The sequence below is a fragment of the Spermophilus citellus genome (genome assembly GCF_964194105.1).
Source record: "Spermophilus citellus genome assembly, chromosome: 2".
In the NCBI taxonomy this organism is placed as follows: Eukaryota; Metazoa; Chordata; class Mammalia; order Rodentia; family Sciuridae; genus Spermophilus; species Spermophilus citellus.
Genome location: NC_138183.1, coordinates 251228601 through 251252456, shown reverse-complemented (window position 1 = coordinate 251252456; position 23856 = coordinate 251228601). Strand labels below are relative to the sequence as shown.

Here is a 23856-nt window from a genome sequence, read left to right as displayed (position 1 = left end):
CAGGCATGTGCCACTGCATCCAGTTGGGGACATTTTTGATTGTCCCAACTAGAAGGATGCTACCAACATCAACAAAAACCAAGGACACTGCTAAGCATCTTACAATGCAGAGCACAGACTCTGTAACAAGTAGTTATTCAGCCCTGAATATCAATAATGCCAAGGCTAGGAGCAATCAGGTCATAAGGAAAGCAACAAATAAATATATACATTGTCAGAGTAATAAGTGCACAGCAGGGAACGCAGAAAGATCCAGGGCCAGGGAGTCCCTGGGATGGTGGAACAGTGTGAGGTGGGGATCAGGAACTGACACTTGAACCAAGACCTGAAGAAAGTGGAGAAGCAGAGCATTTGGACATTGCTGGTACAGTGTTCCTTGCAGGGGACCACAGGGAAAGAGCTTGAGGTAGAGTGCCTGATGCCACAGTAAAAGGGGGCGGAGTAGTTTAGGAGCAGATCACATGGCAAGGACTTGGGGTCATTCCTCTGAGTCAGATGGGACCTCAGAGGGTTTTGAGCAGGGGAGGGACCAGATCTGACCTAGGTTCTATTTATTTATTTATTTATTGCGACAGGGTCTTGCCAAGATGCCGAGGCTAGCCTCAAACTTGCAATCCTTCCGCCTCATCTTCCTGAGTTACTGAGCTAAAAAACCTGGGCCCATTATCCCCATATTGTAGATAAGAAAAATGGAGGCCCAGAGAGGGTCAGTGACTTCCCCAAAGTCACACAGCAGATTAGATTATAGGTATGTGCCACCATGCCTGCCTGGTCCACTGTGTGTGTGTGAGAGAGAGAGAGAGAGAGTGTGTGTGTATGAGAGTGTGTACAGCTGGGGACTGAACACAGTTTCACACATGCTAGGCAAGTATCCTAACACTGAGCTACATCTCCAGCCCTGACCTACATTTTCAAAGGATCCCTCTGGCAGGGTGGCGAGGGCAATAGAAAGTTAGGAGGTCTGGAGATGGGAGGTGGAGTGTAAGGCTCTAGATGGGTGATGCTAGTGGCATGGCCAGGGGTGGGTGGCAAAGATGGTGAGAAGTGCTCAGATTCCGGGTCTATTTTGAAAACAACAGGAGACTGATGTGGGGTGTGGGAGAAAGAGACAAGTCAAGGATGAGCTCAAGGTTTTGGGCCTAGGCCAAAGAAAGGGTGAACTGCACCATATTGACTTTTCTTTCCTGAGAAGGGGAGTAGTTCTGTGTGCTTCCCAGGTGTGCACCCTGTAAGAAGGAACTTCCAGGCACATGGCATGCATTTCGAAAGCCCTGGTTCTCAGACACTAGCTAGGACTGAAGGCCTCACCCAGGTTTGTTGGGAAGACTAAGGAACATATGTTTCATGCTCACTGCTGACAGAGCACATTTGCAAATAGTGATGATACAATATCCCAGCTGAGCTAAAAAAAACTGGGCCCATTATCCCCATATTGTAGATAAGAAAAATGGAGGCCCAGGGAGGGTCAGTGACTTCCCCAAAGTTACACAGCAGATTAGCAGCACAGCAGGAAGCTAGACCAGGGCAGTGTCCTATGGGGCAGTGTCCTCCACAGCCTCACCTCAGATTCAAACATCACCTCAGATTCAAACATCTGCTAAGAACATCTGCCAAAGTCATACACCTGTAGTCCCAGCTACTCAGAAGACTGAGGCAGGAGGATCACTTAAGCCCAGGAGTTTGAGGGAGGATGTTCCTAGGCAACATAGCAAAAACCATCTCTTAAAAAACAATAAATAGGGGCTGGGGATGTGGCTCAAGCAGTAGCGCGCTCGCCTGGCATGTGTGCGGCCCGGGTTCGATCCTCAGCACCACATACCAACAAAGATGTTGTGTCCGCCGAGAACTAAAAAATAAATATTAAAAATTCTCTCTCTCTCTCTCCTCTCTCACTCTCTCTAAATAAATAAATAAATAAATAAATAAATAAATAAATAAATAAATAAAATAATCCTGTAATCCCAGAAGCTCAGGAGACTGAGGCAGGAGGATGGTGGGTTCAAAGCCAGTCTCAGCAAAAGTGAGGCGCTAAAAGCAACTCAGAGAGACCCTGTCTCTAAATAAAATATAATATACAAAAAGAATACAGTGGGTGTGCACGGGTTAATCTTTCAGCTGGCTCCCCAGGGGCCATCCTGGGTGACCAGCTTGGCTCAAGTTCCTCCAGAGGCCTCCAGGAGAGACAGGAAGAGGACCCCCACCAGGCCTGAGCAGTGGGCCCTGGGGGCAGGAAGGGGGCTCCACGAGGTGATGCCTATGTCATATACATGCAATGTGTCCTTGCGTGCCCTGTGCCCATACATGGCTGTGCACTGGTCCCCTTGCAGCCAGTCCTGCTCACCCAGAGTGTAGCCCAGCCCCCACCCAGCCCCCTAACCCACTGCACCCTGCAGCAGGAGCCCAGAGAGGCATTTCCTGTTTGGGGGCCTCCTCCTCCCCCTCTAAGCCCAGGTTCCCAGGGCCCCAGGCTGAGCAGGGGTGAAGGGAAGACAGCCCTTGTCCCTCTCCCTCCCCTCCCCCTTAAGCTGGCCTAGCTGGAGCCAGAAAGCTTGAGGGTGGGGTGAGTTGAGGAAGGGGCTAGAGAATAGTAAGCCGTTGAGGATTCCCGCGCCTGGGTTATCGAGGTGGTTGCCGTCAGAGCCTGCACAGGAATTCCAGGGACTTGATGGGTTAGGCCACGTAGGATGCCACAGCATTTTCGAAGGTGCACCTAAGGGATGCAGCACGTCAGGCGGACTCTGCGCGTGGGATGGGGTCCACAGGCCCGCGTGGGCCCTGGCGAGGTGCGGGGCTTGGCTGAGAGAGACACTGGGTGCCCACGCGCCCTTGCTCTCGCGTGGGGAGGGGGAAGAGAAGCATGCGCATGTGCGACGTGAGAGGGGTGCCGGGAGCAGGTTGGGCTGTGAGATCGTTCAGGGCTGTGTTGAGCTTGGTGTGTCCTGATTCGGGTCCCTGCGAGTGTCTGGGACTCGACCTCACCCCGTGGCCTGAGCCCGGTCTGGGGTTCGCTGGGGATCTCGGAGGGTCGGGCTGCCTCCGGGCAGGCGTTCCCCTCTCCCGGGACTCCCCGCCCTGCGGGCCCCGGGGCGCCAGCTAACGCGCCTCTCCCCCTCCTCCGCCCCCACCCGGAGCCCCCACCCCACTGCTTCCTGCTCCCTCGGCCCCGAGGGAGCCCGAGCCGGGAGCTGGCCGCGGCCCCAGCCCGCTCCTTACAAGGCCCGCCCCCGGCCCGCCCGCCAGAGGCCCCGGCCCCTCCCCCTGTCAAGAGCCGCCGCGAGCCCGGGCCGGGCCAGTCGGGGGGCGTCGCGATGCTGCTGCGCCTGCTGCTGGCCTGGGCGGCCGCGGTGCCCGCGCTGGGCCAGGACTCCTGGGACGCCGAGCCCCGCGCCGCCTGCGGTCCCGGCAGCTGCTACGCGCTCTTCCCGAAACGCCGCACCTTCCTGGAGGCCTGGCGGGCCTGCCGGGAGCTGGGGGGCGACCTGGCCACGCCACGGACCCCCGAGGAGGCCCGGCGCGTGGACAGCCTCGTGGGCGCTGGCCCCACCAACAAGCTGCTGTGGATCGGGCTGCAGCGGCAGGCCCGGCAATGCCAGCAGCAGCGCCCGCTGCGCGGCTTCACGTGGACCACGGGAGACCAGGACACGGCCTTCACCAACTGGGGCCAGGCTGCCCAGTTAGGGCCCTGCCCGGCCCAGCGCTGTGTGGCCCTTGAGGCTAGTGGTGAGCATCGCTGGAAAGAGGGCTCGTGCACGCTGCCCGTGGATGGCTACCTATGCCAGTTTGGCTTCGAGGGAGCCTGCCCGGCGTTGCCAGATGAAGCTGGCCAGGCCGGCCCAGCTGTCTACACCACCCCCTTTCACCTGGTCTCCACCGAGTTTGAGTGGCTGCCCTTTGGTTCTGTGGCTGCCGTGCAGTGCCAGGCTGGCAGGGGAGCCTCTTTGCTCTGCGTGAATCAGCCTGAGGGTGGTGTGGGCTGGTCCCAGACTGGGCCCCTCTGCCCAGGGACTGGCTGTGGCCCGGACAACGGGGGCTGTGATCACGAGTGTGTGGAGGAGGAGGATGGTCATGTGTCCTGCCGCTGCTCTGAGGGCTTCCGACTGGCAGCAGATGGGCACAGTTGTGAGGACCCTTGCGCTCAAGCCCCTTGCGAGCAACAGTGTGAGCCTGGTGGGCCACAAGGCTACAGCTGCCACTGTCGCCTGGGCTTCCGACCAGCAGAGGATGAGCCCCACCGCTGCGTGGACACGGATGAGTGCCAGATCGCCGGTGTGTGCCAGCAGATGTGTGTCAACTATGTTGGTGGCTTCGAGTGCTATTGCAGTGAGGGTCACGAGCTTGAGGCGGATGGCATCAGCTGCAGTCCTGCAGGGGCCATGGGCGCCAGGGCTTCCCAGGACCTTGGTGATGAACTGCTGGATGATGGGGAGGAAGAGGATGAAGATGAGGCCTGGGAGGTCTTTGATGGTGGCTGGACAGAGATGCCTGGGATCATGTGGATGGAGCCTACACAGCCTCCAGATTTCGGCCTGGCCTATAGACCCAGCTTCCCAGAGAACCGAGAGCCCAGGAGACCCTACCCTGAGCCCACCTGGCCACCCCCGCTCAGTGCCCCTAGGGTTCCCTACCATTCCTCCGTGCTCTCTGCCACCGGGCCCATGGTAGTTTCTGCTACACGCCCCACACTGCCTTCTGCCCGCCAGACCCCTATTATCTCCGCCACATACCCACCCCTGAGCCCTGCCCATCAGCCCCCCTTGGTCCCTGCCACACGCCCTGCTGTGCCCCCTGACCACCAGCTCCCCATGATTGAGACCAACTATCCAGATCTGCCCACTGCCCACCGGCCCCGAATTAACTCTGTCACTCACCCAGCACAGCCCCCTGCCCATCAGCCTCCCATGTTCTCAGCCAAATATCCCAAACTGTTCCCTGGCCACCACTCCCCCATGTTTCCAAATACCCAGGTATCAGATACCCAGACCACCACTCATTTTCCTGGAATCCCGTCTAACCCTGTCCCTCTTGACACCACCCCCAGTGCCCATCAATCCCCTCTGGCCCCAGATGTTCTAGTTCTTAGAACCCAGGCTCCCCAGCTGTCCATCATCCCTACTGTCCAGCCTTCTCTGCTCCCCACCTCCAGGTCCCCTGTGACCCCTGCCTATCAAGTCCCTGTGCCTGCTGTCACCCAATCCCCAGCTCTCTCCACTCCCCTCCCTCCTCAGACCCCTCCTAACCAGACCTCACCTATCATCCCTACACATCCCCATTCCAAAGCCCCCCAAGTCCCAAGGGAAGGGGGCTCCAGTCCCAAGTTGGCCCCATGGCTGCCCTCAGTGGCACCTACAGCAGCCCCAACACCCTTGGCAGAGGCTGGTCTGGCAGGTCGAAGCCAGAGGGATGACCGATGGCTGCTGGTGGCACTTCTTGTGCCCACATGCGTCTTCTTGGTTGTCCTGCTTGCACTGGGCATTGTGTACTGCACCCGCTGTGGCCCCCATGCACCCAACAAGCGTATTACTGACTGCTATCGCTGGGTCACCCATGCCGGGAGCAAAGGCCCAACGGAACCCATGCCCCCCAGAGACAGCCTCACAGGGGTACAGACCTGCAGAACCAGCGTGTGATGGGGCACAGATGTCCCCTGCAGGGTAGGGGGAAGGGACATGCGCTGGACACATGGCTGGGGCTGCACCAGAGACCCATGGGGGGCTATCCGGCTGGACAGAAGGCTTCCTGCTCACTGGGCTCAGCACTCATGGCAGAGGACACACCAAGGCCCTCAGGACCTCAGGGGGTGGGTGCTGGGATCTTCTCCAATAAATGGGGTGCCAACCTCACTCAAAGCTCTTGGCCCCCATTGATGCCTGAGGGGGAGGGTCTGGGAGGACTCAGGAAAAAAGGAATGGCTCTTCCTTCAGTTTGTCTAGGTAAGGTAAGACCTCTTAAGGGAGAGTACTTCGGGGAATTCTCAGGAAAGGAGGAGTCCAGAGAGGGTAGAGACTTGCCCATAGTCACACAGCAAGCCTGGGAATCTGAGGTTTGGCATGGAGAGAATTCTATATTTGTTCCTCTTTATTTACCAAAACTCCAAGAAAGTGGGACTGAATCTGGGGGAGGGTCCTGAGATTATGGCTTCTGTTGAACTACAGCCAAACTGGGATTTAGGGGAAGACTCTGGGGCTGGTGAATCAGGAAAGTAAGAGGGCATTTAGGGGCTGAGTTTCTCCTAACTTTCTTCTGAACATCCCTTCCCTCTTCCCAGGCTGCCCAGAAACTGGGGCCTGGTACTTAGGGACACCCAAGGATGCTGAGGCCCTTGGGTTGTGGGTGCTCTTGGAGGCTCCTCCCTCCTGCTCTGGGGAAGCTGAGATGGAAAGAGAGCCCAACTCAAGAGAGAGGTCCCAGATCAGCTCCCCAGCAGCCTCAGGAGTAAGAGGGACCCCTAGGGATCCCACTTTGCTCTTCTCCTTGTGGAATGGGGGTGGTGCCGGGTCTGAAAAACTCAACAGGGCCCAGCTTGAGCGAGGGTGCAGGCTCATCCGGACTGCGGTGTCTCGGGAACTGGAGTATAGGCAGGTCAAAGATCACAGCGTGTGGGGTAACCTCCCTCCTGCTGGGCTCACAGCCTTGGGGGGAGGGGGCGGGACCTGGGCCAGGGTGGCGCCGGTTCCCACTGCCTCTGTAATTTTTCAGTTTCAGTCTCTGGGGCCTCTAATTAAGAAGGGGCAAAGCCGCCACCACCACCCGGGCAGGCGAAGAGGGGTGGCCCAATGCCCCTTTTCTACCTGGAGCACTTTGACACCCTCTGGCTCAGGGACTGGGTCCCAGGCGACCAGGAGAGGAGGGCCCGGAGCTGTGGACTAACGGGGGAGGGGGGGAGTGTAGAGGGGGCGGAGGGAAGACTACGCACCGCCCCTGGTCGCCCCTCTCACATTCCCCTAACTCAAACCAGACGCCCCCGCCAGATACTGCCCAGCTTTTAACCTCCCAGATGCCGCCAGGGAGGTCTGCTGTATGGGGCCGGGAGTCGCAGGGCTGCTCAGACGCCTGCGTCTGGGAAGGAGGTGTGGGCGAAGACTGGGAAATGGCAAGATCTCCCGGGACGCAGACTGTAGTTCACTGTAGTTCCCTCAGCTGACCCGGAGCAGGGGTTCTAGAATGCCCCGAGGACAAGAAGGAGTTAAATGTACTGCAGTTGGAGGGGGGATGGGAATAGGGAAGGGGGCCCAGAGCCGGCTCTTTGTCATCCGGTAATGAGCACCAGATGCGGAGCTGCGTGCGGGCCTAAACAGACGGCCTCCCAGGGCAGAGCCCCCGCTAGCACCGAGCCCTGGCTCCTCCCAGACCCAGAGCTGGCTCTCAGGCCCCGCCCAACCCAGGAGCCGCCCAGGAGCCCGGCGCTATCAGCCCCGCCCCTTGAGGCCACGGGCCACGCCCCCCCCCCCCGCTGTCTGGAGACCCCGCCCCCAAAGCCTCAAGACGTGTCCGCCTACCAGCTCAGAGATTCCTACAGAATTATTGCCCCGCCCCTCTGACCTATCAGTCCCGCCTACCAACACCATAGGCCCCACCTCCTCGGGTTGGTCCGAAGACTGGCAGAGCTACCAGTCCTGGATTCCTGGAGGTGCGACTCTATCCAGACTTTACCTACTCTCTCGCAATTATTTGCCCTAACACGACTGCAAGCTCCGCCCTCCACAGAACCTGAGGCTCCGCAGCAGAGATATTAACTCTGTCCAGGAGAGACGACGCAAACTCCGCCCTCCAGGGAAACGTGCGAAGTTCCCCTTCAACTCTTCCGCAGGTTCCGCCCCCGGCTACAGGCCCCGCCCCTTCACCCCGTAGATCTCGCGGAGGAATTCGGGCCACGTACAGCTCCCACACTTCACACAGGTGAGGGCTCACCTACACAGAGCCCCTCCTCTTGGGTCCGCCCACTGAAGATGCCCACAAGTCCCGCCTTTGACAGTCCCTTAAAATCCGTGCACTCTCAGGCTGGAGTGGTGTCTCGGTGGTAGAGCACTTGCTTAGCATGTGTGAGGCCCTGGGTTCGATTCTCAGCACCGAATATAAATAAATGAATAAAATAAAGGTCCATCAACATCTAAAAAGACATTTAAAAAATATCCGCCCACTCTCCACAAACTGCGCACAAATACGGTCTAGGTAAAGAACGAAGCCCAACCACTCTCTCAGCCACGCTTCCAGCGAATGCACAACTCCTCCCACACTTCTGGGGAGGCGAGCCCCGCCCACTCGGGCGGCTGGCTTCCCTACCTCCAGGGTATGCCCAGACCCGCTAGTCGTCCCAACTCCTCATCTTTGACCCGGATGCTCCAAACTCGGTCCTGGCGCCCTCTCCTTCCTACACTCACCGGATCCGTCAGATTCCCATTCTCTGGACGTCTGTGAATGAGTCTTTAGCGCCACCTGTCTTTGGCACCGCGGACTTACAGCCACTGGGAAAAGCCTTAATCAGGCCTTTTTCCCAGAGTATACCAATTGCTCAGTAATTAGCTGCTTGATTTGTTAAACGTTAGTGTTACTTAAAAATCTGCTGACTCCCTCGTCTCCCCTGGCAGGATAGGCACCTTTCGTGCTTTTTAGAAGTCCGTCCCGAGGGGTCTTCACATGGGCTGACATGGCACTGAGAGTCTTTAAAGTGGCTGGTGGGACTCTGGGTGACCCTCTCCCAGGAATCCTGTTCTTAGGAATGAAAGCACAGCTTCTCACCTGGGAACCCAGCATTCCTAGAGCTGGGTTTCCCTTCTCCCCAGCCATCGCTCCACAGAGTGGGGACTTTCCCTAGGGGGCTGGTTTGGCTATGTGGGTTTGGGCCAGAAGCTTTGCTTGAAAGTTGAAGGTCGTGGTTTTTAGGGACGTTGATGTCAAACAGTGCTTCAGACCTTTCTTTCAGTGCTCATCCTTATATCTGAAAATTTTCTCTGGGTCACTCCTTCACTATAGAGGGGACTCTGGAGGGCAGGAGAAAGGTTCAGTCCTAGGAGCATTACAGGGACAGAATGGGCACTACAGGGGTGGAATGGGGACTGTCACCTGCTAAGCTCCTGATGGGCACCACCTTTCCTCCCTGTTGTAGGCATTAGGTGGCCCATGCATGCCAACCTTGCCCACAGCCATGTGTGGACAACCTCAGGCTTGAGGAGTGGAGTTCTTCCCACTACAAATGGCAGTAGGGTTTGGTGCCAAAGAACAGTGAAAATAACTGTATATACTTGAAGTACTTAGTATGCCCAGTCCTATTCGAAGGGTTTAACGTGTCTTAATCCATCTAAAATCCATAACGATCTCCATTCTTAGTGTCATTCTTTTCACAATTTACAGATGTGGAAGCTGAAGGTACTAAGCCATCTGCCCTGATTAGGAAGCAGAGGTTTGAACTCAGGCACATCCTGGGATCGTCACTCCTATGACAGAGCCAGGCCAGACCCGACAGCCAAGTCCCTAATAAAAAAAAAAATGCCCACCTCTTGGAAACTAGCTCTTACAGGTGAGACTCTCGGGCAGGCTGATGATACTAGACTTGGGCAGGAGAGGAAGATTTCCCCCTCAGGAGGAATTGGTCATCTGTGGTTTGGGTGGGTGATGCTATTAAATAAGATGATGAGCTGTAGTTTCAGAGCACCTGGCAGCCCATAGCTTGGTGTGGTTTCAGTGAGTTCAGGGAGGTTTCACCAGGAGGTCTACCAGCACAGTGGCAGGAGCCAGCACTCTGCATTTTGTGGCCTCCGATGGCTTCCAGCACCACTACTTGATGACTGACGAAACTTCATCAAATTCCTTAATGGTTCTGTGGTTGCCTTCTGATCTGAAAAATGGGGATGCTCTAGAAACTATCATAACCACAATAATCTGTCACTCATCCATCTGTTCACTCATCTATCCAGTATTTAATGAGACTCTATTATTCTTCACAGACTCCACTAGGGATCAGGATACAAAAGTGACCAAGAGGAGAGCAGTGCTCATGCACAGTGAGACCACTTAGGGTACTGCCCAGGCAAGAGAGGATGGTGATGTGAACTTTGGCAGCTGAGGTGTTGGAGTGGGAGGAGACACCAAAACCAAGAGGAGACACGAACAGGACCCAGCGGCTGACTGAATGTGGACAAGAGGCCAACAATGGCTGTGGGGCTAGACTCATCCCCTGGGTGGCTCCATTCACAGAGGAGACATAGGAGAGGCCACTTTGGGGAGACAGCATGATACGGTCAGTACTGTGGTTTTGATGTGCTTTGTCCCCGTTAAATCTCACATTGAAATTTTATTCCTAATGTAACAGTTTTGAGAGGTGGTGAGGCCCACTGAGAAGTACTGGGATCATGGGGGTGGACTAAGGTAGTTGCTTTGGGTTATATAGAGTCTCATCCAGGTGGACTCTCCCCAAAACTCCCATCCATACATACCTGAATTGGGAGCTCAAAACAGAGTCAAGGTTGAAAATACAGATGTGAGTTTCCATCATGCCTGCCAGGAGGGTCCCAGAAACTGCCAGTGCTGCCACCTCAGATAGTGAGTTCTAACACTCCCACCCTTGGCTTTCCAGTTTGGCTAGGGAAACAGATGTTCTTAGTCTGCTTTCTGTTGGTATCACAGAATACCACAGCTCAAGTATTTATAAACACTAGAGGCCAGGAAGTCCAAAATCAAGGTGCCAGCATCAGGTCAGGGCCTTCTTGCTGCACCCTAACATAATGGAGGGTGTAGCATGGGGACACAGCTAGCTGCTCGCTGAGTCTCTCTTCCTCTTCTTATAAAGCCACAAAGGGATCCCAAAATCATAACTTCACCTAACCCTAATTACTTCCCCAAGGCCCTACCTCCAAATTCATATATCATCAGCATATGAATTTGGAGAGGTAGAGGGAGATATGAAAAGCCTGTTTGGAATTACAAGTTGAGCATTCCTCATCCAAAAATCCTCAATCCAGGATGCTGCAAAATCTGAAAGTTTTTGTGTGCCCACCTGATGCACAAATGGACAATCCCGGGCTTGTCTATAAAATTACCAGCTGGCTATATGTAAAAAGCATATATGAAACATAAATGAATTTCCTGTTCAGACCCTGATTTAAGCCTGATAGCATAGTTTCTTATTTAATCCTCTGACAGCCCTCTGAAGCAAGTAGAGTCTATTGTTATCTCCCATTTTACAGATGAGAAGTCTGAGGCAGAAAGAGGATAAGTGACTTGCCTTGGTCACTGAGGAGTTGTAGAGGCAGAGTCAGGATTCCCTCTAACTCAAGGGTCTGCACCTTTAGCCTTTTGCCTCCCATGACTTTAATTCTAGTAGAAGAAACATTAAAAAAAAAACTCATGGATTTGTAATCTGGGCTAAGTGGTGCATGCCTGTAATCCCAACAATTTGGGAGACTGAGGCAGTTGGATCGCAGGTTCAAGACCAGCCTTGGCAAACTTTTTATTTAAAAATAAAAAAGACTGGGTATGTAGCTCAGTGATTAGGCATCCAAGTTCAGTCCCCAGTTCCAAACAGAAAAGCAAATCCCCATGCATTTGGAATCACAAATAATCATAACTTATGGTGAGCAGCAGAAAGAACAGGGAAGGGAGCTGAGTGAAGACACCATGGAGGGCTGGGGATGTGGCTCAAGTGGTAGCACGCTTGCCTTGCATGCATGAGGCACTAGGTTCAATTCTCAGCAGCACATAAAAATGAAATAAAGAGGGGCTGGGGATGTGGCTCAAGTGGTAGTGTGCTCGCCTGGCATGCATGGGGTGCTGGGTTCGATCCTCAGCACAACATAAAGATGTTGCGTCCACCAAAAACAAAAAAATTTTTAAAAAAGAAAGAAAGAAAGATATTGTGTCCACCTAAAAAACCAAAAAATAAATATTAAAAAAAAAAGACACCATGGAGTTGACCAACCAGGGGTCACTTGAGACTATCTGTTGGAGTCCTGGAGATGGAATTTCATTTATCTCTTTTTTTTTGTGGGGTGGGGGAGTACCGGGGATTGAACTCAGGGGCACTCAACCACTGAGCCACATCCCCAGCCTATTGTGTATTTTATTTAGATACAGGGCCTCACTGAGTTGCTTAGTGCCTCGCCATTGCTGAGGCTGGCTTTGAACTCACGATCCTCCTGTCTTTGCCTCCCTAGCTGCTGGGATTATAGGCATGTGCCACCGTGCCTAGATGGAATTTCATTTCTAAGTCACTACCATTCTGATTAATAGGGGTGGGGGCCTTGGGGTGGCTAGGAGATGGGAGCAGGGTAGGGCAGTGTTTTGTGGGTAGAATCCTGGGTGACTGATTTCTTTAGGGGTGGAGAGGGAGATGGTCAGGGCTGAAATGTGACAACTTCTAGATCTTCAAAATAATCTATTTGGGGCAGGTGTAGTGGTACACACCTGTAATCCCAGTGCCTTAGGAGGCTGAGGCAGGAGGATCACAAATTCAAGGCCAGCCTCAGCAATTTAGCAAGCAACCTAGTGAGACCCTGTGTCAACATTTAAAAATATAAATAAAATTAAAATTTAAAAAGAAATCTAGCTGGAGTTGGGGGAGTGGGCTGTGAAGGGAGTGAGCTGTGAGAAGGGGAAGTTGGAGGGGTTGCAGGTGGGTGTTGGCCTTAGCATTGGATGTGCGCAAATAACCCTTAGCACTGGATGCACGCTACTCAGGAGGCTGAGGCAGGAGAAGTGCAATTTTGAGGCCAGTCTTAGACCCATCTCAAAAAAAAAAATTGAAAAAGGGCTGGAGTTGTAGCTCAGTGGAAGAGTGTCCCTGGATTGGATCCCCAGTACCTTAAAACCAAACCAAAGGAAGCTAAAAAAGGAGGGGGAGGAAGAGGGAGGAATGATTGTTACACAGATGTCCTGCTGAAGCAGCTGGCGGGCTGGTGGTGCCATTTACTGAGACAGAAGACAGATAGGAGTGGCATGGGCACAGGTGGGGTTGGGATCCAGGGCTCTGTTTGGAGCAGGCTGCATGTAGCCCCGTCAAGCTTCAGTCAGGGGAGGCAGAGGCCTCTGGGATTTGACAGCAAGGCCGTGCACCCTCCCTAAGGACTAAATTCTCTTCTTGAGGATGGTTTATTTTTATTTTTATGTTTGTGGTACTGGACATTGAGCCCAGTGGTGCTCTACCACTGAACTATACTCCCCAGTCCTCTTTATTTTTAATTTTGAGGCAGGATCTTGCTAAGATGCCCAGACTGGCCTCAAACTTGTGATCTTCCTGCCTCAATATCCTGGGTTACTGGGAGTACAGGCGTGTCCACTGCCCCCTGCTCTTGAGAATGGTTTTAAATGGAATATCTTGGCTTGAGGTTGGTTCCAAGAGAGGTCTAACATGGGAACAGGAAACATCAGGAGACTTGAGGTGGCAGCTGACCTTCAGACAAGGGGGGTTCTGGATCCCTTCTCCCCTACATGTGCAGACCTAGTGCCCTCCCTCATGATGCTCCAGAGCCTTCTATCAGTGACTATAGCAAGTAACAAATCATCCCAAAATGTAGTGGTTTAAAACAATAAGGATGTCTTATTTCTCACCATTCTGGAGGCCAGCGATTTGGACTGGGATCCACTATTCTCACTTGGGGCTGCTCCTGAGGCTGTGTCATCTGTGGCTCTGCTGCAGCTGGAGGGTCTGAGACAGCCTCAGTTCCTGCTCTGGGGGCTGAGCTGGCTCGTGGCTGGGACCTCAGTTCTCCACCTGGCTTCGAATCTCCCAGGAGGCTAGGCTGGGTGTCTTCCCAGCTTGGTGGTCTCAGGCTTCCAAGATGGTGAAGGGGGAAGCCTTGCAGTCTCTAAAGAGCCAGCCTTAAATGCCCAGTGTCGCTCCTCTCCACCACATTCTGAGGGTCAGAGTAAGTGAAGAAGCCCAGCCCAGACTTAAAGAGCAGGAAGATCGATTCTGCCTCTTGAGGAGAAGAGTTCCAAAGAATCTGTGGCCACATTTAACTTACTACAGATCACTCGGTCCCCAGTTGGCTCATATCTAACATGCCACTGCCCTCCTCCCTCAAACCAGCATCATGCATGAGTTGGTATTTGCCAGGTGTGGTAGCACACACCTGTAATCCCAGCTACTAAGAAAGGAGGATAACAAGTTCAAGGTCAGCCTGGGGCACTTGGAAAGACCCTGTCTCAAAATAGAAAACAAAAATTGCTGAGAATTTACCTCAGTGGTACAGAATCCCTGGGTTCAATGCCCAGTACCACAAAGTTTTAAAAAAATGCAGACCACTCTATAGATGTCACTCAGTTAAGAATGACATTTGGGTTGGCAATTCACTGCATTTTAAAGATGGCACTAACAGTTAGGCACGGTGGCGCACACCTGTAATCCCAGCTGCTGGGGAGGCTGAGGCAGGAGGATTGTAAATTCAAAGCCAGCTTCAGCAAAAGCAAGGCATTAAGTAACTCAGTGAGACCCTGTCTCTAAATAAAATACAAAATAGGGCTGGGGATGTGGCTTGGTGGTTGCATGCCCCTGGGTTCAATCCCCAGTACAAAAAAAAAAAAAAAAAAAAAAAAAAAAAGATGGCACTAACATATCTCCCATCCACATGCTATTCTTTTTTTTTTTCCACATGCTATTCTTACAATGTGATGATGACAAATCTCCATTAAGAGGTGGGATCATGTGTTCCCACCTCTTGAAACGGAATAGACCTTTTTTGGGGAGTACCGGGGATATAATTCAGGGGCAGTTGGCCACTGAGCCACATCCCCAGACCTATTTTGATTTTATTTAGAGACAGGGTCTCACTGAGTTGCTTAGAAGCCTCGAAGTTGCTGAGGCTGGTTTGAAGTCGTGATGCTCCTGTCTCAGCCTCTGGAGCTGCTGGGATTACAGCGTGCACCACCGTGCCCAGCTTGAAACTGGGTAGACCTTTGTAACAACTTTGACCAATGGAAAGAGGCAGAAGCTGTGCTGTGTGGCTTCTGATTAGAAGGAACAATAGTTTCATCCTTCCAGTATGCTTTTCCTGAGAACCTTGCCACCTGGTGTGAGGAAGCCCATGCCACACAGGGAGGCCCGGTGTGTCTGTCCAGCTTCTACCCCTAGTTAGCCCTCAGCCAAACGTGTGAGTGGATGCCTTCAGATGATCCCAGCCCCAGCTTTCCAGTCTTCCAGCAGAGGCCCTGGACATTGTGGAGCGGAGATAAGCAATCCTTGTTGTGCCTTGTCTAAATTCTTGACCCACAGAAGCCAGGGGAGAGCATGGTGATTATTGCTGTTTTAAGCCACTATATTTAGGATAATTTGTTATGCAGCAGCTGATAATTAATAAAATCTGCTGGTAATTACAGACAAGAAACAACTGTGACTTAAGCAAACAAAAATTTGACTTCTCTTTCTCAATAGCCTCTCAAAATAGGCAACCCAGATCCGATCCACAAGCTCCCCTGGTGTCATCAGAAACCAGGATCTTTTATCTTCTGGTTCTGCTATTCTCAGCACATGGCTACGATTTTCAAGGTGACCTTCTGATCCAAGACAGCTGTTGGAATTCCAGCTACCACATATGCATTCCAGACTTAAGCAAGGAGGGAAGACGAAAGTTGTTTTCACCAATATTGTTTCTAATTCAAGAGCATTGTTGGTAATTCCTTCCGACACCTTCTGTTTTTATCTCATATCCTAGATTTAAATCACACAGTCACATGATCTGAAATAAAACCGGGGTTCTGTTGCTGAGGATGGGAGGAGAATATACAGTGGCCAAGGGGCAGTCAGATCTATGGGGTTGGAGCAAAAGATGGAAGAGGGACACCTTCCTTGTGGGGAGGAGCTGGAACCAGCATGTCTGCTTCCCTGCCCACTGCAGCCTTTAAAAAAATATTTTGATGATTGATTTAGTGCTACTGGGAACTGAACCCAAGGACACTTGGCCACTGAGCTCCATCCCCAGCCCTTTTTATTTTGAGGCAGGATCTTGCTAAGTTGCTCAGGCTGGCCTCAAACTTGCAATCTCCTTCCTCGACTTGCAATCTCCTTCCAAATGGCTGGGATTATGGACGCACACCACTGCGCCTAGCTCCCACGTGAGCCTTCTTGAGTGTCTGGGCACCATAGGGTTTTCCACTTCAGTTACTTCTGAACAAAGAGGTGATTTCACTCCCAAAGTGAGGCAGTGGACTGGCACCCAGCAGAGCTCTGATCTCTAACTCCATCCTCTCACGTGGCCAACAGGCAGCTGCATTTTTGCCAAACACCCTAACATGCAGCCCTGATCTTATCACTTCCCTTCCCCAACTGCCTTCCACTAGTTTGTCCCACTTTAAAGACAAATTCTGGGCTGGGGATGTGGCTCAAGCGGTAGCGCGCTCGCCTGGCATGCGTGCGGCCTGGGTTAGATTCTCAGCACCACATACACCACCGAAAACTAAAAAATAAATATTAAAAAATTCTCACTGTCTCTCAATTCTCTCTCTCTCACTCTCTCTTAAAAAAAAAATAAAATAAATAAAGACAAATTCTGGAGTTTGGAAAGGAAGCCACAGCAGATTCTTCCAGGGCTCTCTCCTACTACTTTCTTAGCACATCCTGCTTTGTGCCCTTTTCCCGGGACTTTGCTCAGGCACTGGCCCTGCCCAGAACACCTCTACCCTTGGGGAAATCCCATCCATTCTCAGGGCCCTTCTAGGGCCACCTCCAGCCCTTGTGGCACCTTTGTATAAATTAGAAGAGGGTGCCCTTTCCTCAAGCAGATACAGCTCCATGCTGGGACTTGCCCTTTAGCCCAGTGGCCTTGCACAGGAAACACCTCTAGCAGCCATACGTATGAGGATGCCATTTCCAGGCAACTTTCTGAGGTTAGTGAGTGAGGCCATTCCCTTGTCCCTTATTCTCTTATTTTTTTTTTTTGGATCCCATGCTGGCCTGCCCCAATTTGGGGCTGACAGTTTCCAGCTTTGTGTCCTCCAATCTGCTCAGTGTCCATCCCCAAAACTGGTAATAACTTCAATAGCCACAGGGGAACTGAACCAGAGTCACAGGCCACAGCTCTTCCCTCTGTCCTCAGCATGCCCAGCAGCAGAATGGAATCTTCCATTGAGCTGAAGGAGGGGTTAACTTGGACAGTACCTTAGAAATGATCCAGGTGCTAGGGCAATGGTGAGTTGGGAGGCCGAGATCAAACTTGCCATCTTCTTCCTTGACCTTCCAAACGACTGTGCCCTTCCATTTCATATCTTTATTTAATCTGCACCTTCTCTGCCTCCCCCCTCCACTACCAGCCCCAGAGAAGGGGTGGAAGCCCCAGTTGAAAGGGAAGGGAAGGGACTACTCTCTCCTCCCTGGGGTGGGACAGTGTCCCCTGGGCCAGGCTCCACTGATGGGAGAAGAAGCACCCAGGGCAAGGCAAGGGCATTGTCTAAGAGGCTGAGATAGGAAGAGGCCAAGTTCAAGGCCAGCCTGGACAGTTTAGCAAGACCTTATCTTAAAATTTAAAAATAAGGGCTGGAGATGTAGCTCAGTGGTAATATGCCCCTGGGCTTAATTCCCACTTGCAGGATGGATAGTGGGTGGGGGATCCAGACCACATAGGAGTATGGAGTCACCTGCTCAGGGTAACTCAAAGCTGAGACTCAGGGCTGGGGCACAGCTCAGAGGCAGGGCAGGTGCTCAGTAGCAGGGGCCCTAGGGTCCATCCCCAGCACTACAAATAAACACAAACCCCTGAGTCTCAGAGGTCTCAGGCTGTGCCATGAGGGTCCCTTTCATCCTGCTCATGAGAATGCTAGAGTCAAAATCTTGGTCCCCCACTCAGAATCCAACATCACACCTTGACCCAGGGTGGATATCCATCGTGTTTGCAGTGGTAACCTTGGACTCACCACTCAGGAATGCACAGAAGCCCTTCCATTCATATCTTTATTTAATCTGCACCTTCTCAGCCTCCTCCCTCCCCCACCGGCCCCTGAGAGGGGGTGGAAGCCCCAGTTGGAAGGGAAGGGACTACTCTCTCCTCCCTGGGGGAGGGGTGGTGTCCCCTGGGCCAGGCTCCACTGATGGGAGAAGCAGTGGCACCCAGGGCAAGTCAAGGGCATCGTCCAAGAGGCGGTGGCCAGGGCCAGGGCCCCTTGGATGTCCTGGCTCCCTGTGTGTCCCATGGATCATCAGGAAGGTGAAGACGAGAAGCCTTGGGAGAAATGAGCACAAGGTTGGGGTGTATGCGTGGCTAACAGAGGCAGACAGGAACTTCAGGAGGCAGAGTGGAGCCCGGGGACTGAGGGGGGCCTAGTGGGAGCCCCAGGTCACAGGGGAGGGATCTGGGTGGGAGAGGGTATATGGGCACTAGGGAGAAGAGCAGGATGGGCGAGACTGTGCTCCCAGAACCAGGCTCCCAAAGGAGAGGGCTGCGTTACAGGGTCAGATCAGGGACTGCCCTGGAGCAGAGGTGAGAGGGTGGGCAGGGAAGGACCTAGCATGTGAAGGTGTGGGAAATTTGGGTGGGCAGTGGGGCCAAGGCCACCATGCTGCCTCCTCCAGCTCTTCTCTTTGGGGAGGCCAACCCAGTGGGCATGGCCCCAAACCTCTACATTGTGCTTCTGTGTTGCTGGAGGGCTCCCAACAAGGCCTAAGCCACGGCAGGAAGGAGCCCAGCATGCAGCTCTCTGTTGCAGGCTACAGCTGTCTCCAGGACTCCTCCTCTTTCCAGCCTTTCTGGAACCTTCCTCTCCTGCACAATGTGCAGGGCCCCCAGGCCTGGTCCTCTGCCATTACAGGGAGTGGAAGGTGGTAGTTGGGGGAACCATGCTGGGGATGGATATAGACTCAACATAGGTGGCGTCCATTTCCCATGAATGACACAGGTCACTGCGTTTTAGTTTAGGGAACCCCGGTCCCGCCCCCACCCCTGATGTGTGGCTGGTCTGTTCTCCCTCGTGTTTTGGACAGTTATTCAGGTATCTCTGCCCATGGTGAGGTGTGGCTCTGGGGCTCTCAGAGTGCACCCTGCCCATCCCCCCGGCAGCCACTGTCCCCGTGGACAATGAGCACCGGGAAGTAAAGGGCATCCTCATAGCACGGTGGGCTTTCCAGGGGCTCCGTGTCCTCTCCACGGCGCCCTAGTGGCCCCCCGCTCAGGCTGCGGAAGACCCCAGGTGTGGCCCGGCCTCCTGCACCCAGGGAAAGGCGGCTGCGGCTGAAGGGCAGGCGGGGCCCACTGGGCCGGGCAGGGGGCAGCGAGTTGCTGCTGACAGAGCGGCGACAGCGCTGGCAGCCGCGCAGGTAGGCACCGGAACCGGCACCCATGACCACAGCCTCTGAGTAACTGGGCACCAGCTGTCGGTTGGAGCAGATGTGCCACTCGAGCTCGGTGAAGTCCACCGTGGCCACACGGGAGAGAGGCGGCCCGCTGGGCACGGCCCCCGGAGGGGGCGAGCTGGCGCCGAACAGCTTCTCCACCTGGTAGTGCACGTGGGCGGTGCCATAGGCCGCCACCACGCGCAGTGGCCAGGACAGCGTGGCTGCCGACACCAGCCAAAAGACCCAGGCGCGCGCATACCAGGGCGGGCTGCGGGGGTCTGCGAAGACCATGAGGGACTCGCGGAAGTCCACATCCTTCAGGTGCATGCCCTCGCGGGCCTCCAGGTAGTCGTCCAGGCCCTCATTGGCGCTGAAGAAGCGCGCGCGCTGCGTCAGGTACGAGGCCTCGGCCTCAGCGCTGCCAAAGCTGAAGCACTTGGTGAAGCGGAGGCGCGTGGCCGCATGATCGGCCAGGCCCACCAGCTCCTTGGAAACGTCGCGGACCCCGTGGGCAGAGTAGTCAAACTCGCCGCGTGCAGTGCGACTGTCGGCCCTCTCGTGGTAGACCTGCGTGGTGGTGTAGGCATCGCCGTTGCGGTAGCGGGTGATCTGGCGTGTGCGCCGCACGTAGTGGTAGCTGGTGGCCTTCCACCAGACGCAGGGCGGGGCCTGCTGTAGCCGGTGGATCAGAGCAAGCACGGTGTTGGCGTCCGTGCGAGGTGCCTGGCATGACCGCACGTGACAGTGCCAGCACTCAGCCAGGTAGAGGAGGTAGAGGAGGGAGACAAAGGCCAGTGGGATGTACAAGTAGCCATCCGAGCAGGGGCTGGCCGGGTAGGTGGGTGGAGGACCCCCTGCCCCACGTGCCAAGGCTGCCTCGGGCCCCAGGACGAGACGTGGCACGGTGGCGAGGCGACACCAAGCCACCACAGCCCCGCAGGCATGGATGAGCAGTGTGAGGAGCAGGCACTTCCAGTGCGACTCCCGGCACAGGGAGCTTCCAAAGGACTGCTTCAGGGGCCGCTGCTGCAAGGTGGGCAGAGACAGGGAGGATGAAGTCAGGATGGAGCCCATGGTTGGGCCAGTCACCCTGCTTAAACCCACCCTGCTCAGGTGGTGAAGGAAGTGGTGCCCCAGGACCACTGTGTAGAGCAGAAATTGAGGCTGTAAGGAATTGAGTCCACTGCTTCAGACCTTGCTTCTGGCCAGCCCAGTGCTACTGCAGGATTCAAACCCAGGCCCACCAGCTCTGAGCCTGTCTTCTACTGTGCTGGCTACTCAGAAAATTGAGTGCTGGTGGTTCTAGCTCTACCCTGATTTGCTGTGTGGACTTGGCCATATCCCTGCCCTCTCTGGGCCTTGACTCTTGGCTCTGGTGGTCTGGGAGGCCAGCCTGGCAGGGGCCCAAGGGTCCAACAGGATGAGCTTTGGAGTTTAACAGCCCAGGATCTGATGCTATGAATTGGGCAGGTCCCTCATACTCCCTGGACCTCAATTTCCTCATCTGTAACCTGGGGTTGTGAGGATTCAAGGAGATTGTAAATGTGAAGATATTAGCACAGGGTCTGCCCAGGGGAATAAACATTATTACTGTTATCCTGAGACTCTCTCAGGTCCTTATTCCACTAGGGACAGCAGGAGACTTGGAGAGGCTTTTAAGTCAGTGAGAAAGAGGGAGAGCTGGGAGTGGGGGAGGTGTGAGTCTTGGGGTGGGGAGCAGATGGAGGGCCGCCCTCCACTCCCCATCTGTGCTAAGGGAGTGGGAGGGACACAGCTGCTGGGCAGCAGGGGCCACTCTCTGGCCCTAGGGCTTGGCCCGCCCTCCTCAGCAGGGCTGCCAGCCTGGCCACCTCACCCCACAAGAGAGAAGAGAGAGGGTGGGGAGCATGGAGAAGAAGGTTAAAAAGGGGCAGAAGGAAGCAAAATAATAGAGGTCAGGTTATGTGGCCACATCTCCTACCCAGACCCACAAGGCCTTAAGGAGAGGAGAACTGGCCCCAGCCCCACCCAGGGCAGCCTATCTCCCTCACCCAACACCCAGCCCCACATGGCCAGTCAGGTGCACATACCACTCATCCACCTCCAACCAGTGTTTATCACAGACCCCTCCCCAAGGAGGAACACATGACCTGTCATCGAAGAAACATCAGGCCTTCACCTGTCCCTAAAGCACAAACCCTTGCAATCACATCAAGGTGCACACACATACCACCACCACCACCACCACCATAGCACATACACATGCATACACACGTCACATACTCTATAAATCCCAGAGACACACCAGACCTTCACCTCACCACATTGCACATGCCCCACCTCTACAGCAACCTGACACCCACACTGGCACTCCATGCCAAACCACAGACCCACCCATGACAGGACACATTCACACACATAGGCACTGCTGGGCAAAGACCCAAGCCAAGGGACCCACCAGATCCTCAAGTGACCATAGGGCACACAAGTCCCACCTACCCAAGTGTAGGGAACATACACACTGGAATTCTCACACACACCCCACACATGGGCATGCTACCTTCACTCACCAACTGGCCACCATACCCCTCACCCCACGGCACAGGGTCCCTGCAGATCTTCCTGGCTAGGCTGGAGGAGGATCTTCCTGGGGGTTCCAGCAGGGTGACCCTTAGGCCTCACAGGAAGGAAGAAGGGGTACCGAGGCCGCCTCCCTTCTCATTGCCCTCTTCCCTCCCCCACCCCCAGGCCCTATCACTGCTGCTGCATTGCAGGCGCCGCCTGGCACCTCGTGAGCAGTTGAGCCGGGCTGGGGGCCTGACCCTGTGGCCCTGGGGGTGGGAGTCAGCATCCCAGGCTGTGCTGCGGCATGGGAACGCGTAGGGGCCAGGCGCTGACGTCACCGGACGGGCTAGGACAATTGAGGGGGCGCCGAGGGTGGGAGTCGCCTCCCCACTTTCCTGCCCAGTCGCCCCACCTCTTGCCGGCCCTTAGGTCTGGGACCCCTGCCCAAATTCGGGCTTTCCAATGACGTCATTGGCTATAGGGGCTCCAGGATTTCCCTCTTCAACCCCCTTCCTGGGGGTCATCCCCTCTGCTAGTCCCCTTCGCCCGACTTCAGCCCCGGCTCGGGTCACCAACCACCCAGCGCAGGTACCTCCTCCCGAAGCGGCTCGCCGTCCGGGATGAGCGCAGGCACCTCCCCACCGTCGCCACAGCCGCCCTCGGGCATGGTGTTCTGGCTGCTCCGGCGGCCCCGGCCCAGGCCCGGGGCATGATAGGGGGGACGCGGAGGGCTGCGGCGCGGCCCCGAGGGGCGTCCGCTCGGCTCGGCGGCCGCGGAGGGAGTGCGCCCAGCCCCAGCCCGAGCGCGGCGGCGGCGGCGGCGGCGGCGGCGGCGGCGTTGGCGGTGCCCGGCGCCCCGCCCTCCGCTGACCCCGCCCCCTCGGCACCGGCGGCGCCGCCAGCAGCGCCTGGCACCGCGGGCTCTCCCCAGCCCCCCAGAAGCCATCTGGGCTGCCGGACGCATGGGTATTTCTCTGGTCGCTCTCGCTCTTGCGACCTTGAGCAAGTCCTTGCTCTACGACGACTCCTGAGTTGCCCAGGGCTGTAAAACCAAGAAGGTGAGTCTTGAAGATGTGTGGGTGCCGGATGCGTCCCATCTCTAAGGGGTAAGCCTAGAGCTAAGCCCACCCAGAACTCACCCTGGAAGCCTCATTTGTTGGGGCATTTACCATCCAGAAAGGCTTATGAGCCTCATCCACTGGGCAGTGGCGCTAGGCTCCTCTTACAGCAGGTGAGCTGGGGATTAGGATATTGGGGACCTTAGGCTGCAAGACCTTAGGCTAGCATACTTTACCCCCAAACTCAATTTTTACATCTGAGAAATGGGGGTGGAAAAGTGCTGGAGTAAATTCACAAGCATTCATCAAGCCATGTGGGGCAGTGGGGTTTGCCCTTGGTGGGCCTCCTACATGAGGCCCCAGTGCTGCTCCTTGGCCCCTAACAGCCTCACATCCTCACACTGTGCTTTTGGTCTGGGCCTTAACCCCAAGCTTACAATCAGTGGATGGAATATAGGAAGCTGCAATACTGGGTGAGTTATTTTGGGGTGTATGTTTAAGCAAAGGGATAATCATTTAAAGATGACATAACAGAGAGAATGTGTGGGGGAGGGCGGAGAGAAAGAATAGGTCTAGGGTTACATCCATTTACTTATTTATTTCATCCATTTATTTATGATTTATTTATGGTGCACAGATGTTTATTGGGTGTCTTCTATATGAAACTACCATGCTTGGCACTGGACCTGGGGAGACAACTGTAGGAGTGGACAGTGAAAAAGGCTCTGTCCTCACAGCACCTACATCCAGGGCAAACTGAATGCAATCCAGAGGGCACTTACATCATGGGCGCTGGCCTCCAACCCATACCAGGTCAGGCCTCTGTCCTCTTTGTTTCTCTGAGGCAAAGCTGAGTTGATTCTTAAAGGCTTTGAACAAGTGGATATGAGGGGGAAGGGCATCCCAAGTGGAGGGGACCTCTAGTCAAAGGCACAGTGGTTGGATCACTGTGGGTTGAGTCTGGGGAGCAGGAAGGTTACCTGGTGTAATGGACACTAGGAAGCT

General features: G+C 54.7%; 2 protein-coding genes across 2 annotated transcripts; one reads left to right on the top strand and one right to left on the bottom strand.

Annotated features, from left to right (window-relative positions):
* The first annotated feature begins 3271 nt into the window (after positions 1 to 3271).
* Positions 3272 to 5840, top strand: CD248 (CD248 molecule). The gene has a single exon (XM_081279724.1). The coding sequence runs from the start codon at positions 3309 to 3311 to the stop codon at positions 5625 to 5627; it is 2319 nt and encodes a 772-aa protein (XP_081135850.1). The 5' UTR covers positions 3272 to 3308; the 3' UTR covers positions 5628 to 5840.
* Positions 5841 to 18943: 13103 nt separating this feature from the next.
* TMEM151A (transmembrane protein 151A) lies at positions 18944 to 22475 on the bottom strand (the record flags this gene model as incomplete). Its single annotated transcript, XM_081282304.1, has 2 exons — positions 22386 to 22475; positions 18944 to 20275 (listed from the first exon to the last, which is right to left on the bottom strand). The coding sequence occupies exons 1-2, from the start codon at positions 22458 to 22460 to the stop codon at positions 18944 to 18946; spliced, it is 1407 nt and encodes a 468-aa protein (XP_081138430.1). The 5' UTR covers positions 22461 to 22475.
* Between the last annotated feature and the right edge of the window lie 1381 nt (positions 22476 to 23856).